Source organism: Pseudorca crassidens, chromosome 7 (genome assembly GCF_039906515.1).
Source record: "Pseudorca crassidens isolate mPseCra1 chromosome 7, mPseCra1.hap1, whole genome shotgun sequence".
Taxonomy (NCBI): domain Eukaryota; kingdom Metazoa; phylum Chordata; class Mammalia; order Artiodactyla; family Delphinidae; genus Pseudorca; species Pseudorca crassidens.
Window position 1 is genome coordinate 104,784,184 of NC_090302.1, and position 15,975 is coordinate 104,800,158.

General features: G+C 47.0%; 1 protein-coding gene across 5 annotated transcripts in view; it reads left to right on the plus strand.

Annotated features, from left to right (window-relative positions):
- The window catches only part of PTK2B (protein tyrosine kinase 2 beta), a 128,803-nt gene that overhangs the window by 52,602 nt on the left and 60,226 nt on the right, over positions 1–15,975 (plus strand). For 4 of the 5 annotated variants that reach the window (XM_067745212.1, XM_067745214.1, XM_067745215.1 and 1 more), the window contains exon 2: positions 13,130–13,370. The exons of the other annotated variant lie outside the window; for it this stretch is intronic. In XM_067745212.1, coding sequence (XP_067601313.1) covers positions 13,167–13,370 — 204 coding nt within the window. In that variant the 5' untranslated portion in view covers positions 13,130–13,166. The remainder of the gene's footprint in view (positions 1–13,129; positions 13,371–15,975) is intronic. 5 annotated transcript variants of the gene reach the window in all.

Below are 15,975 nucleotides of genomic sequence, written 5' to 3' on the forward strand. Positions count from 1 at the left end.
CCCCCTCAGCATTTCCCTGAGCATTTTGTTCTGATTTCACTTTCTCTCTATTATAAATAGTACAGCTATGAACATCTTTGTGCATGTGATCCTTGCTTCCTCTTTAGTTATGTGGGGTGTGCATTTCCCACAGTTGGGTGGCCAAGTCAATACATGTGAGTTATTTGTTTTTTATTGAAGTGTAGTTGATTTACAATGTCGTATTTGTTTCTGGTGTACAGCAAAGTAATTCAGTTATACACATATGTGTGTGTGTGTGAATTTTGTTTTCAGATTCTTTTCCATTATAAGTTATTACAGGATATTGAATATAGTTCCCTGTGCTATACAGTAAATCCTTGTTGTTTATCTATTTTATATATAGTAGCGTGTATCTCTTAATCCCAAACTCCTAATTTATCCCTCCCTCCCCCCTTTCCCCTTTGGTACCCATAAGTTTGTTTTCTATGTCTGTGAGTCTGTTTCTGTTTTGCAGATAAATTCATTTGCACTGTTTTTTAGATTGCACATATAAGTGATATCATATGATATTTGCCTTTCTCTGTCTGACTTACTTCACTTAGTACGATAATCTCTAGGTCCATGCATGTTGTTGCAGATGGCATTATTTCATTATTTTTTATGGCTGAGTAGTATTCCATTGTATATATATGTACCACATCTTTATCCATTTATCTGTCAATGGACACTTAGGTTGCTTCCACGTCTTGGCTATTGTAAATAGTGTTGCTATGAACATCGGGGTGCATGTGTCTTTTCGAATTACAGTTTTTGTCTTTTCTGGATATATGCCAGGGAGTGGGATTGCTGGATCATATGGTAACTCTATTTTTAGTTTTTTAAGGAACCTCCTTACTGTTCTCCATAGTGGCTGTATCAATTTACATTCCCACCGACAGTGTAGGAGGGTTCCCTTTTCTCCACACCCTCTCCAGCAATTATTGTTTGTAGATTTTTTGATGATGGCCATTCTGACCGGTGTGAGGCGATACATCATTGTAGTTTTGATTTGCATTTCTCTATTAGTGATACTGAGCATCTTTTCATGTGCCTGTTGGCCATCCGTGTGTCTTCTTTGGAGGAATGTCTATCTAGGTCTTCTGCCCCACGTGAGTCATTTTCTATTCAACTAGCTTGCTCTTCAGGAAGCCGGTTCTGAATCAACAGGCAATTGTACCAGTTTCATTTCAAGCCCATAAACATAAGATTTTATTATTTTTCTCCAGGTGTCTTGGCTGTTTAAAAGGTTTGTAGTGATACCTCAAAGTGGTTTTTATTAGCATTTTTAACTGCTGAGGATTTTCCCATCTATTTTTAATGTTCCCAAGTCTTTTCACACACAGGTGGCATCCTGTTTGCTGGACGGAGCATCTAAATTTGCACTAAAGTGAAAGCTGATCACTGCAGTGTACAGATTGGGGACACTGTCATACTTAATGGTTTGAGTATCTGTTTACAGAAAGCAAATTTGTAGTGTCTACTGGAGTTGCAAAGAGTAGCAGATTGGGGGTTGGTAGGTGGAGAAGCTTGTTCAGGAGGATGTTTTCGTTGTTTTTAAGGTGGTACTGGATGAGGGGACTATACCTCTACTGTCAGACCTGGCTTTGTACTTTCTGGCTGAAAAAAAAAAAGTACTTGAGTTTTCATTTCATTGTCAATTTTTTTTCTGTTTATTAAATGTATCATCAAAGATAACAAAATTCTACATCATAATGATTATTACACATATTAATATATAAAAGGCCAGTATTCCTTTTAGCGCTGCAGGGCTGGAAACTGATGTTTATGTGTAAGTTTTTGTGTGAGCAGAATTCTGGGGCCATATCAGAAAAGCAGTGTTCATCTGGAACCACCTTGCTGTGCGGAGACAAAGCCCCTAGTGGTGGGACTTGGGCTGTGGGCTGTGTTTGTTGGGCTAAAATGGGAAATCTGAGTGCTGGTCCTGCCTCTGCCACTTAAGAAAAGTGACCCCAGGCAAAGTGCTTGGTCGCTTTTCCTCATCCTCCAAATGGGAGTGGCGTCTGCCTTGGGAGATAGTAGCAAGATAGCGAGTGTTCAAACACTCTAGAAAGGGGTGCACGGTGGGTGTTCTGAGCATGTAAAGACCACCGCTCTTTTTTTATATCGTTTTTTTAAACTTTTTATTTTATATTGGAGCATAGCCAATTAACAATGTTGTGATAGTTTCAGGTGCACAGCAAAGCGACTCAGTCATACATATACATATATTCATTCTCCCAGACTCCCCTCCCATCCAGGCTGCCGTATAACATTGAGCAGAGTTCCCCGTGCTATACAGTAGGTCCTTATTGGTTATCCATTTTATTTATTTATTTATTTAAAAAATTTTATTTATTGGCTGCATTGGGTCTTCGTTGCTGCACGCAGGCTTTCTCTAGTTGCAGCGAGCGGAGGCTACTCTTTGTTGTGGTGCACGGGCGTCTCATTGTGGTGGCTTCTCTTGTTGTGGAGCACGGGCTCTAGGTGCACGGACTTCAGTAGTTGTGGCACATGGGCTCAGTAGTTGTGGCTCGCAGGCTCTAGAGTGCAGGCCCAGTAGTTGTGGCGCACGGGCTTAGTTGCTCCATGACATGTGGGATCTTCCTGGACAAGGGCTCGAACCCATGTCCCCTGCATTGGCAGGCAGATTCTTAACCACTGTGCCACCAGGGAAGCTCCTAGTTATCCGTTTTAAATATAGTAGTGTGTACATGTCGATCCCAAACTCCTTGACCATCCCTTCCTTCCACCCTTCCCCCTGGTAACCATAAGTTCGTTCTCTAAGTCTGTGAGTCTGTTTCTGTTTTGTAAATAACTTGATGTGTATCATTTCTTTTTAGATTCCACAAATAAGGGATATCATACGATATTTCTCTTTCTCTGTCTGACTTACTTCACTCAGTATGACAATCTCTAGGTCCATCCCTGTTGCTGCAACTAGCATTATTTCATTCTTTTTAATGTCTGAGTAATATTCCACTGTGTATATGTACCACGTCTTCTTTATCCATTCCTCTGTCCATGGACATTTAGGTTGCTTCCATGTCTTGGCTGTTGTAAACAGTGCTGCAGTGAACATTAGCGTGCACGTATCCTTTTGAACCATAGCTTTCTCTGGATATATGCCCAGGAGTGGGATGGCAGGGTCATATGGTAGCTCTATTTTTAGTTTTTAAAGGAACCTCCATACTGTTCTCCATAGTGGTTGTACCAGTTTACACTCCCACCAACAGTGTAGGAGGGTGCCCTTCTCTCCACACCCTCTCCAGCATTTATTGTTTGCGGATTTTTCAATGATAGCCATTTGACTGGTGTGAGGTGATATCTTATTGTAGTTTTGTAAAAGAGTCTGTTGCACTTTTTTAAAAACCTTGACTTGGATGAAGGAGTGGGGTCCATCTCTTGCATGGCAGCCCTGCAGCCATTTGAAACCAACAGTCCCGTCCTCATTTCCCAGGACTCCCATCCCCCTTTAGCCTAAGGGTCTGCCTCCCAGGCTCCCCACGCTCTGAAAGTCCTGGGATGTTCACCATAGAACACAGTCTCTCAAACCCCGGGGCTGTGGGCCACCAGTTCTGTAGATGAAGTTGTCTCCATGCCCCGGGGGGAATCACTGTCCTTATTTTAGGGATTTTCTAGTGACCCCAAAACCACGTTAAAGTTTTCGGCAGCTCTTTCATAGTGACTAACAGTGACTTCACAGCTTAAACCCCATTGTTTAAATCCATGCTGTTGCTAAACCACATCTTCCTCATCCCAGACTGGGGAAGATTTTTTTTTTTTAAGTCTACGTAAAGAACTTCACATTTATCCCATTTCACTGGCTGCATTCTGTTCCCCTTGGCGTGTTTTGCCTGCCTGTGCAGATGTCAGGGGCCCTCTGTGGTCTTCAGCCAGAGTCACAATCGCCCCCTAATCCTGTGCTCAACATGGTGCTTTTTGTCTAATAACCACAAACTCCTAAATGCCAAATAAAGAGGTGTGAACAAGGACCCATTCAAAAAGCCATCGGTCCTCAGGTTAATACAGACACTTGATCAGCAGTTGTTGGGAAAAACCATTTGGCCAGTTATGAGTTCACCTCCTTGTCACTTGGCCTCCTCATCTTCCTCTCAAGAAAATGGGGAAGAATTCAAAATACTCAAATGTAGCGTTGATTCATTGTGGTACCGAATTTCCCAGCCCAACAACCAATTCTGTATCACATGCAGAGAGGCAAATGGGATTTGCTGGAGCTGCAGGCTGGGAGAGAAGGAAGAGGCTGACATTGGGACTCGAAGCAGAGGAGAATTTAGTTTGAGCTTAACGAGGACAGAATGTGGCTTTGAAAATTACAACTTTTTAGGAAATTGGAAAGTCACAGGAGCTCCTCGGAGGAAGGAGCGCATCTTAAAATTCTGTGCTGCCGTGCACCTTGTAGATTGCTATCTTGAAGTGCTGGGTGGTGATACCACTGCCGGGACCAGACAACATCAAGGGTCAGAGGCAGGCTTGAAGCAAGTGACTATAGAATCTGCCCCCATCCTACTCCCGGGTCACTCACTGTTCAGGCCGTGCGGTGCTGGAATCAGCTCTCACAACATGCATTTCTCCCCAAGTCTGCCGTCAGTGAGATCATGTTGGTAGCTTGAAATCAGCGATGACGGAAGTATTGACACAAGAGAAATCGGCAAATGCTGCAGACCAGGCCATCTTTGCCCTGGATTACTGGTGAAACTCATGCCAAGGCCTTATGTGAGCCACTCTTCTGCCTCCTAGCTCATGCCTGGCTTCATCCTATGGCCAAAATTATATTTTTTATGTGAAAATCTGCTTCTCCATGGGGTCTTATATTGTCACCATCTCCTCTCATTTCCCGGCAGCCCTTCAGGACCCTCCTGACCAGCCCTATACCATAGCACGTGATTTCCCGAGCTTGCTGTGTCACCTTTTCCTGAGATCCAGGCGCCCCAGAGGCAAGTCCTCTCCTGTGATCAACTAATACCCAGCAGAGACCCCTATTAGATCCCATACCATGTGGTGGCTGCTTTGCTCGAATCCTTTTCCTTTTTACGGTATTGTGAGTCTCTGCTGGACGGGGACCCTCTTCCCACTTTTGCTTATCTTCATACCTCCGGAGTCTGGTGTGTCTCCTGAAACATAGCAAGGCAGAGAGAGAGAGAGAGAGAGAGAGAGAGAGGGAGAGAGGGAGAGAGAGAGAGAGAATTGGAGGGCTGGGGGAAGAGGGAAAGGGGAGAAGAGGAAAAAGAAGAAAGGCGGCGATGGGGGGAGAAAAACGGGCCAGTCCGAATCACTCATGAGCTGGCCGACTAGGACCAAGGGGAGTGGGATTTCTTGAAGGGCTGGGGAGCTAGCGGCGCTCAGAAGTCACACAGGAGGTTAAGAAAACTCTGCCCAGCTGCAGGGATCAAAGTCCTTGAACCAGTGGGAGAACAGAGGTTCTGTTAACAAGGAAGGACAGGTAATGCGTCTCTGTTGCCCCCCTCCCAGCGCCCTGAGAGCCAGCTACGAGTCAGGTGACCTCTGGGTCGCAAAGTGCTGGCAACAGAATGATCTGGAGTGGGTCGTGTGTGCGGGGGTGACGAGCTGAAAATGTGGGAGACTCTCAAAGGTTTTTTGAATTACATTGAATTATAGCTGGTGCTAATCACAACCTTCCTGGTTCCTTCCTTTGCAAGGTAATGGGGAGGGACGCTCGGAGAGGAGGGGAAGGGATTAACCAAGTGATGGATTGGGTGGCCCTGGAGCAGGCAGAATGCCGGCCCTCATGGGAACTGGGGTTTGAAAGGGCCCAGGGCTGGGGAGGGAACGCTGTGTGGAGACAGTAGGGCCCAGCTTCCCAGACACGGCAGGCCTGGCTCCCCAAGACGGCAAGGTCATTGCCAATTCGTTAAGTGGCTGCTCTCAGCAGGCCTTTGCAGAGGAAAGGCATGTGTTCCCCATTTTGTTGATGGGGAAACGGCAAGAGGAAGTGACTCAGAGACAGAGTGGAAATAAAATGTGTGTCTCATGACATTCTGGCTTCTGCTAGATCCAAAGGGCTGGCGTTTTGACTGTGTTCTGTGTGGCCTCGGTCCACGCTGCTGTGGGTTCGCAGGACAGACGACGGCCCTCCGTGTGAGCAGAGAGTAGGAGGTAGAGGTGTTCTTTTCAGGTGCCCAGGCAGGTGGAGAAGGTGGGTGTTGGAGGAAAGGCAGCCTCAGAGCCCTGGAGACAGGAGGGGCTGCCACCACCCCCTGAGCCTCGACTTACTGGGCCAGTTTAATTTTTTTAAGTGGGCGCTGGTATTGGGTTTCTGGTTCTTTCTTCTGCCAAGTCACAGGCGTTTTAAAAATACATGTGCCAGGGAGTTTACATAGGTAATCTCTGATTTTCTAGAAAGTTCTGCAGGATAGGTAATGTTAGCCTCCTATCCCAAGAGAGGAAACTGAGGTCTAGAGAGGTGACACAACTGGTAAGTGGCAGACACTTAAGGCCACCACGTTGCCTAGCTCTGAAATCCTTCGTGAGTAACGGCCTAGACTTCTGCAGCATGGCAGCCCCGAGGACATGAGTTTTAAACCCAGGTTCGAATGAGTCAGATGTGTGTGCCTTCTCCCTGACATCGTGCCACCTTCCTGACGAATGGTGCCCTTTCCGTGCTCCCTGAAGTCATGGGCAGAACTTTCAGTCCTCAAGACATTGCCCTTTACCCTTGGAACTCCCAGCGTCACTCTCAAGTCTGGTTCCCGAAGAGGCCAAGCTTCCAGGCCAATTGGTAAAGGCTATCGTTGTCGTTTCATAAATGAATTAACATTGAAAAACCAAAAAAAAAAAAACAAAGGTGGAAAGACAAAGTTAGAATAAAAGACTGCCTCTCACATGGAATACGTTCAGCTTTATGATGGATTCTTTACAGTGTTCTTATTTTTCTCATTTTGCCATGGACACGGCGAAACATCACGAAAGGCCATCATCCACCTGCCAACTGCTGTTTGGGAACTCTGTCCCATCCCAGCTTGACGTCTCAAGGCATCAGAGCCAGTTGGTGGCAGAGCCAGACACTAAGTCCTAAGCATGGTGGCAGGACGTGACACCAGCAGCCCACTCGCCATTGGCAACATGGTGGCCTTAATTCTCTGCTGCTTACCAGTTGTATGCTGTGGACAGTCACCTCGCTAGACCTCTCTCACATTACCTATCCTGCAGAATCCTCCTAGAGAATTAGAGGTTACTTACATAAACTCCCTGGCACACAGTATGTGCTCAATAAGACGTAACGTTACCTTGCAGTGTCTTCAAGATCAAGAGTGTATTTTTCTGTGATGTTGACCCCTATAACCCTGACATCTTCCCCACACCAGGAGCACAGCCCTGGGGACAGTGACAACCCAGAGGATCTGAAGGGACTTCAATCCTGCTTCAGTCTCCCCTCCCCCTTCAGGCAGGTGAATGTCTTGCCGTTCAGGAAGAGTGTCATTTATTTTCTTCCTGAAGACTTCAGGGACTCAGAGATTGTACCGCTTCCCTTAGTGCCCTTGGCAGGTCTTGGCCAAGACGTTCTTATAGCCAATCAAAACTTTTCCTGTTTTAATTTGAGCCCATTTCCTTGTGTTTGTTATTCTTTGGCTTTGCCTTGGGCAGATCTGGGGGTTGGGAGACAGCCGGAGCCCACGGTGGCTCTGAGCCAGGGTTTTCTCCAGTGCCATGGGACGGTCTCTCCTCTGACAGTGCCCATAGGGTCTAGGGCAGGCCAGGATGCAGGGAGGAAGGATTGCCAGGCTGGGGTCCAGGTCTGGACTACAGGAAGGAGCAGGGGTTTTGGCTCACACACTTAGAGTCAGAGGATTTTGTGATCAACAAAATCCAGAGACAAGCTACTGATGAGAAATTCAAGTAATCAGGCAAAGTCTGGAGGAACAGGCAAGTTCTGTTGTCCAGAAACAGGAGCTAGAGTCAGCAGGTCGTTCTCATGTCTTCCTAACTGCACCCAGTGCCATATGTTGGTAGCTTGAAATCAGCCGTGGTGGGCCTGGAGAGAAGACTATGCGTGACGTTGAGGGCTGTGTTCTCCAAGACCCCCAAGGCAGGTGACTGAGGCTTTCCTTATATAACACCTTTCAGTTACTCTTCTTCAGAGAGTTTTGGGGGACCCCTTGGCAGTTCACTGCAGATCTGTACTGACAGTTGGGAGTTTTGGATGCCCTTGAGGGAGTTGCCACGTGTCAGCAGAGACGTGGGCACCACCTTTCTGGGCTGAGGTCTTTCGGCCAAACACCTCCAAGACCTCTCATGACCAAGTCCTAGCTTGGGGAGGGGTGATGCTCTCTAAGCCAGGAGGACTCTGGATTCTTCACAGACTGGGGTGTTCCATGCTGGGTTGACACATTTCTTCTTGCATGGAGTTTGTGCCCACGTCTGTGGTATCAAGAGATACTACTTTCTTCAAAGGCAGATGGGAAGGTGGGAAAAACTTTGAACTTGGATTCAAATCTGCTTTGGGATCCGAGTTTGCTACTCAACAAGCATGATCCCTTGACCAGATGGCTTAAAATTTCTTGAGTATGTTTTCTCCTTTGTAAAATGGTCATAATCATCTCTGCACATCTCCCAGGATTGTTGTGCAAAACGCATATGTTTCTTTTAAAGTGTTTAAATTGTAATTGTTTTTGGAATAGATAGCCCAAGGTTACCACTACAAAGGACTAAGGGCAGACCTGAGGGACTAGCATTGGTCTGAAGGCAAAGGTAGATCCCGGGTGACTGAAATAATTTTGCTAAGATATTTCAGTGGGATCCACGTTGACTACTATGAGTGATGGCTCCTGAACCAAAGGCCAGGAAAAAACTGATGACGATAAGAAACCAGTGTCATCCGAGTGTGTTGATGATGGCCAACATATCAGTCTAGGTTGGATGTAGAATATGAACACTGCTCTTTGATCAGGGTCTGGTGGGGGCTGGCTCCTGCGTGGGCCAGGCACTGCCCAGTTAGGCTGGGAAACGGGAGTCAACTATCAGGCTGTGGTTTCTCGTCATCACATTTTTGAACCTACAGTGACACATTACTATCACCCAAAGTCCATAGTTTACATCGGGGTTCAGTGTCGGTGTTGTGCATTCCATGAGTTCCGACAAGTGTATGATGACATGTGTCCATCCCTATCATATCACGGAGAGTATTTTCACTGCCCTCAAAATCCTCCATGCTCCTCCGATTCATCTCTCCTTTCCCCCAAGCCCTGGCAACCACTGATCTTTTTACTGTCTCCATAGTTTTGCCTTTTCCAGAATGTCATATAGTTGAAACCATACAGTTTGTAGCCTTTTCAGATTGGCTCCTTTCACTTAGTCATATGCATTTAAGGTTCCTCCATGCCTTTTCATGGCTTGCTAGAGCATATCTTTTGGGCATCGAATCATATTCCGTCGTCTGGGTGTACCCATAGTAAGGTAAGATGTTAAGAATAGGGGAAACTGAGTGAGGGGTATCTGAGAACTCTCTGTATTATCTTTGCAACTTTTCTGTAAATCTAAAACTCGTTTAAAATAAAAAGTTTATTAAACAAACGAAAAAGTATTCCACTGTCTGTATGTACCACAGCTTATTTATCTGTTCGCCTACTGAAGGACATCTTGATTGCTTCTAAGTTTCGGTAATTATGAATAAAGTTGCTATAAACATCCATGTGCAGGTTTTCGTGTGGACATAAGTTTTCAGCCCCTTTGGGTAAATACCAAGGAGCATGACTGATAAATCATGTAAGAGTCTGTTTAGTTTTGTAAGAAACCATACAACTGTCTTCCAAAGTTTGCGCCAGCGATAAATGAGCATTCCTGTTGCCCCACATCCTCGTTACATGTTTACATCCTCTTGGCCCCTCAAGTTTAAAAGTACCGCATCTCATTGCACCACTGGCTGTAACCGCAAGGTTAAAAGCACCGTGGGGGCCTAACCCCCTCCCCCTGCAGACTCTGCCCTGACCTCTGTCCTGGCGAAGCTTTCTGACTTGCTCTGCCTCTGATACTGGGCTCTGCCTTTCAGAGAGGGCTTCTCTCCTTCACTCTTCTCTTCAGCCAATGACACACATCACATGTGAAAGTGGAGCTTCCGAGATCGTAACAGCCAGATCTCTTATTATTATTCCTATAATTCCTATATTATTATTCCTATAATATTAATATTATTCCTATAATTCATATTATTCCTACTTAACTGTTCTCTTTCAGACTCTCCCCTGGTATTTCAGGGAGTCCCCAGGGTGTCTCTGTGTGCTCACCAGCACCAGTACCCTTTGGGTGGGAATGCTGCCTGGGCTGGGGGGTATCTTCTGAATGGCACCCCGTCCCCTTCACTGTGGGTGTCCAGAAGCCACATGGCGTGACCTGCAGCTGTGGGTATAACGGCCTCCTTCCAGCTCTGAGTCCACGTTCCCACTGGCCAACCTGATGACACTGCTTGCACCCCTATTTTCCAAATGGTCTTTGGGGTGTAGGCCTTTTGGCTTCCATTGGCATGATGTAGTCCCTGGGGACAGACACCATATGCTACTCCATTTCCTTCCTACCCAGATGCCTGTTTCACAAAACTGTGTCATGAGACCCCTGCCTGGAAATTAGTTTATACAAACAGATGCCCAGGGGTCATGGGGCCCCTGGCTCAGTAGACACGGGAGATCCTGAACCTAGGACCAGATGTGTGTGTGTTATTGATGGTTTTATATATATATATATATATATGCGGTTGTCTGTATGACTAGAGTGTACGCTCTTTAGGGGCAAGACATCCTTCCCTCTTTTTCACATCCTATAGCAGATTTGTCATGGTCCCTTCTGATGTCCCCTTGGGCCTTGCCATTTCAGTATTCTGCTTACTTTTACCTGCCAGCATCTGCGTCTTTTTGCCTGGGGACTTCCTCTGGCTCTGAGTCCACTCTGCCCTTGTGCAGAACTGGCTGGAAATGCTGGGACGATGGCTGTTAAGAAGTGGTGTGGCTCTGTCGCTCGCTGGCTGGAGTGGCTCTACAGCGTGTGTTCTGTCCTCGCTCCCAGGGCTCCCAGCAGGGTTCCTCTGCAGTTGTCCAAGCGATCGCTCCATTGATAAGAGGCTGCCTTCCTTTCCCTGTCCCACACGTCCCACTCCCTGGTAGGTTTCCTGGGGTTGCCTCTCAAACTACTTCCCCGGTTTCCTTATTGAAGGTCTGGGGAAACCGAGACACACACCCAGTACATAGCAGAGGATTGGCACACGGGACAGGTCCAGTAGACATTGAAAAAAGGCATGGATGCTTCTAGAATACACATACTAGTCTCTAAAATAAAGCAGACTGGGTAGTCTTTTCTCCATCTGTCTTGTCCCAAATTCTGCCTGCCCAGGTGGACTCAGGCTGGAGCTCTGCTCCTTGTCTGCCTGCCCTGATGGAAGGGACACATCCTGCTTCTTTCCTTGTCCTCACAGCATCTCTTTCATGTCTTCATAATACACACTGGCTTTTTAAAGGAATGACTCCTTGCAGCTAGTGACTGTCTATGTTTCCCTTCTAGTGCCCAGCAGTGTGATTGAATGAACATAGACTTTGCTGCCACATCTAAAATATTTGACTCCACATTTGTATTTTTAAATTAATTTTTATTGGAGTCTAGTTGATTTACAATGTTGTGCTAGTTTCTGCTGTACAGCAAAATGAATCAGTTATACACATACATATATCCAGTCTTTTTTAGGTTCTTTTCCCATATAGGTCATTACAGAGTACTGAGTAGAGTTCCCTGTGCTATATGGTAGGTCCTTAATAGTTACCTGTTTTATATGTAGTTGTGTGTATATGTCAATCCCAATCTCCCAGTTTATCCCTCCCCCCCATTCCCTCTTGGTAACCATAGGTTTGTTTTCTACATCTGTGACTCTATTTCTGTTTTGGAAATAAGTTCATTTGTCCCATTTGTGTTTTAACTTTGCCAGCTCCGTCCTTCAGCCCCCAACTCCCAGTCTGAGGAATGTCCGCCTAAAATCACAGTCTCCTGTTAGAAGGGAGAGATTCTTCTGTAAGAGCGGGTTCCATATGAGAGCTAAGCTTAGTCTGGAAGAGGTTCTCAACCCAGCCTGGATGTTAGAAACTTAAAAATACCAATGCCAGGCCTCCCACGGACAACCTCAGTGGCAATCTCTGGGCACAGGGTCTGCATTTAGACTTTCTTGACAGCTCCCCAGGGGCTCCTAATGTGGAGGCAAGATCGACACCTCCAGTCTGGAGCTAGAACTTCCATTGCTTCCTTTGGGTATTTCTGCTTTAGACCAGTGGGAATAAACCCTACAGAGCTGTTTGTCGTGGGATCCAGAGGCCAGGACCAATCTGGCTGAGATTTGGGGTGATCTAAAGACTCCTAGGATTCTTACAGTCTATATAGATGTCAACCAAACTGTCATCAGAACTGGGCTGGGTCTGGAGGCCCAGCCCCACCTCTTCGCCCCGCAGCAGAAAGACCTCGCAGATTGGGCTGCCGGGGTGCTGTCCCTCTGTATGCAGTGCGTGATGCTCTGGTAGATGACTTCCTGTGGGACTGAGGCTTCGAGCCCTGAAAGCCCAGGTTGGCGGCTGCAGGTGCGGGTGGGCGGAGCCCTCAGCTACTAGGCTGGCCCCCCAACCTGGGCCCTTGCCTGTCTTTCCCATTCCAGTGCCCTCCAGGCCACCCATTCTCCACTTCGATTCCTTCCCGGCTTCTCTCCCCTTGTCCCTGTTTCTCTCCTGCTATTTTCTACTGTCTCGCTCTTTGCTTTTTCTGCTCAGCTGTGCCTTGGAACCAGGCTGGGGCCGCCTCCTCTCAGAGCTGCGTTTGCAACGTGTGGGCCCCTTGCCTGGGAGCCAGTGTGGGAGGAGAAAAGTGATGGCGAGAGGGGGCTTCTAGCAGAGAGCTCACAGCCTGCGAGCTCTGGGTCCCGGTCGATACCTGGATGTTTAGGCAAACTGCTCCTTTATTTGTGTTTCCGCTTCCCCATCCATGAAGCCGGATGCCTTTAAGGGGAGTTTTCGGGAGTGGGTGGATGTGTGCTTTGCACAGGTCTCAGAGCTTGTTGGGTGCTGTCCCAGGGGGATGAGGCGTGTGGGCCCACACCACTCATTTCAGGGCTGTCCCTCTGCTGTCTCCACAGGACTGCGATGTGCCGGTCCTAGCTGCCGTCTGAGAGGATGTCCGGGGTTTCTGAGACCCTGAGCCGAGTGAAGGTGGGCACGTTACGTCGGCCTGAAGGCCCCCCAGAGCCCATGGTGGCAGTGCCAGTAGACGTGGAAAAGGAAGACGTGCGGATCCTCAAGGTCTGCTTCTATAGCAACAGCTTCAACCCCGGGAAGAACTTCAAACTAGTTAAATGCACTGTGCAGACCGAGATCCGGGTGAGTGTGGTGGGTGCTGCCTGCTCCGTCCGTTTGTCTGTCTCTCCCTCATCTTCCTGGGCAGCTGAGCATCCCTCCTTCAGCCTAGCAGGCTCTCCTGTATCCACCACCTGGGCTGGGGGCCCTGGAGGGATGTTCTTAGCCTGTGGCTCCAGGCCTCCTCTCCAGGGCTCTGCAGCCTGAGGCACAGATTGTGTAGCCTTTGTTTGAACCCCAGATCGTTTGCTCAAGCTTTGATCTATCTCATTTCAACTCATTCAATATTTATGACATTTGAGGCTCTGCTAGGGATGTAAGCTCCCCCCACCCTCAGAGGGTTTACACTCTCATGGAATTGGAATACACAAGTGATTGCATTGAAAATAGAACAAAAGTGGTTTAGGACATGCGCTGCGTGCTTACAGAAGGGAGCTGTGAGGCGTTTCGAGGATGCTAATGAACTAGAGATGCCCTCGACCAGGGGCATGGTTGCCAGGCCCTTTCTGAGGCAGTACTTCAGCTGGCTCACTTTCACCCAGGGCCTCGGAATCTGTTTTGCAAATCCAGGTACCCACAGTCATCAGGGCACCTAGACACCAGGAAGCCAGTTCTCTTTAGCCAAACGTGTAAGAACTTGTCATCAGAAGCAGAGTCACAATACACTGATTGATTTTAAATGCCTACGTTTATTGAATAATTACTATGTACATGCCTGACTCAATCCCTTTACATTATCTCACTGAATCCTCCCCACAGCGCCATGAGGTAGATACAATGAGGATATCCCTTTCCACTCTCAGAATATTCCTTTCTGATGATGCAAAAGAAAGCCAGATCGATTCTCCAGAGTTTGCTTAGTGGCTTTGTAATTTGAACAAAGGAAGCAGGAGAACCTTGGGAAAACTGCGCAGGTCTGAGAAAGCTGGATGAACCATCTCCAATCCTCTCATCACTAATCCTTCCCTGTCCTGGAAGTCAGCATCCCCCAAACTCAGTCAGCGTCTTTTCTGCCCGGTGCTGGCAGCAGCCTCTCCACGTCTGTCCCTTTGGCTGCCTTCTGTCTGTAACAGCACACGCTGTACTTCAGTACACCCGAGCAGGATGTAATTGATTAGGTCACTGTCTTAGCCAGTTGTCACAACTGATGATGGTTTGGTTCTTCCCTCTGTTTCCTATAACTGATTTGATTAGGGCCTTGTTTGCATCTTATGGTTCCAGATCTGTAGGTACAGTTGTGTCCCGAGAGCAAGCCATGGGCACCTTCCTCCAGGAGGATGTTTTCATGTCTCCTTAACTATCTACTTCTTGAGTCTTCCTTTGGGTGTATCATCTTTGCAGATAGCTGATGCCATCTACCGTGGGGTTTTCGAGTTTAATTTTCAGAAGGCAACCCGATTCCCATGTTCGGAGCACCTCCCTGCTTTTTTGTGCTGAAACCCAAAGAGCATCTGGTTAGACCAGATTAGAGCGTGTTCTGTGGCATTATGGTGCAAAGGGACCCTAAAGGATTGGTAGATTGGAAGAGGCAGTGCTGAGGAGAGCAGGGGGCTTTCCAAGAGGAAGGGACAGCAAGAACAAAGGCAGGGAGGCTGCTCATGGGAGCCTCCAGGGAGGCTGGAGCATGGGTTATATTTAGAAAATTATCTAAAGTCAAGATCAGAAAGGAAATTTGATGGCCAATAAGGGAGGGCCTAGAATATCAAGCTAAGGAATTTGTACTTGGACAGGTATTAGAAACACACAGCTTTTAAGCAGGGGAGAAGCTTTCCTGGAGCTGTCTGATGTCTTGCTAGGTGTCTAAGGGGAAAAAATACAATAGCCTACAGAACGGGCAGTGAGACCCAAGCTTAAGAAGAATGGCTAGCTCTTGAGGCATTACCTGGAGGGGTGTGAGAACAGAGGTGGAACAAAGAAAGAAGCGATAGCCTTCTAGGTGTTTATGTCCCAGCCTTGTGATTTTGCCTGTTTCCAATCTGTCCTATAGGCAACATATCACCTGCTTATTGCAAACAGCCATGGCTTTCAAATCACCTAGACTTTGAGCCCGATACTGCTCCACCCTTACTGGTTTTATGGCCTTAGACCCAACACAACTAACCTGGCTCAGTCCCTTCACTTGGGGATTATGCCCACCTGTAACCTTGTTGTAAGGATCAGAGGTGATAGATGGCAAGCATCCAGCATATGGCAGGAGCTCAATCATTGGAAGCTATTGACTGTGTGGGTCATTACCCTGCTCAAGAATCTCCAAGGGTTTCTAATCACCCATAGAATAAAGTTCAAATCATCTTCTTTTAGTGTTTATCCACTTATCTGTCATATTTTCAAATAAAGTAAGATGATCAGATTTGTATTTTGAAACAGTATGTAGTGTCCTGCAAGATGTTAAGACGTGCATGCTGGAGAAGGGTTTTTATGGTCAAAGAAGTTTGGGAAATGCTTGGTTAAACAATCCTGAACCAATTCCTTTGTGACAGGACTTCTCAGAATCTTAAACATGCTGTCATGCATGGTGGGTCACCAAGAAAGAGCCACAGAGGTGATGTTTTCTTAAGTCAGCCATTCCTTATTTGCCTAAGAAACCCTTCTCTTAAAAGTTGGACAACCAGTTCTCTAGGAAATCATT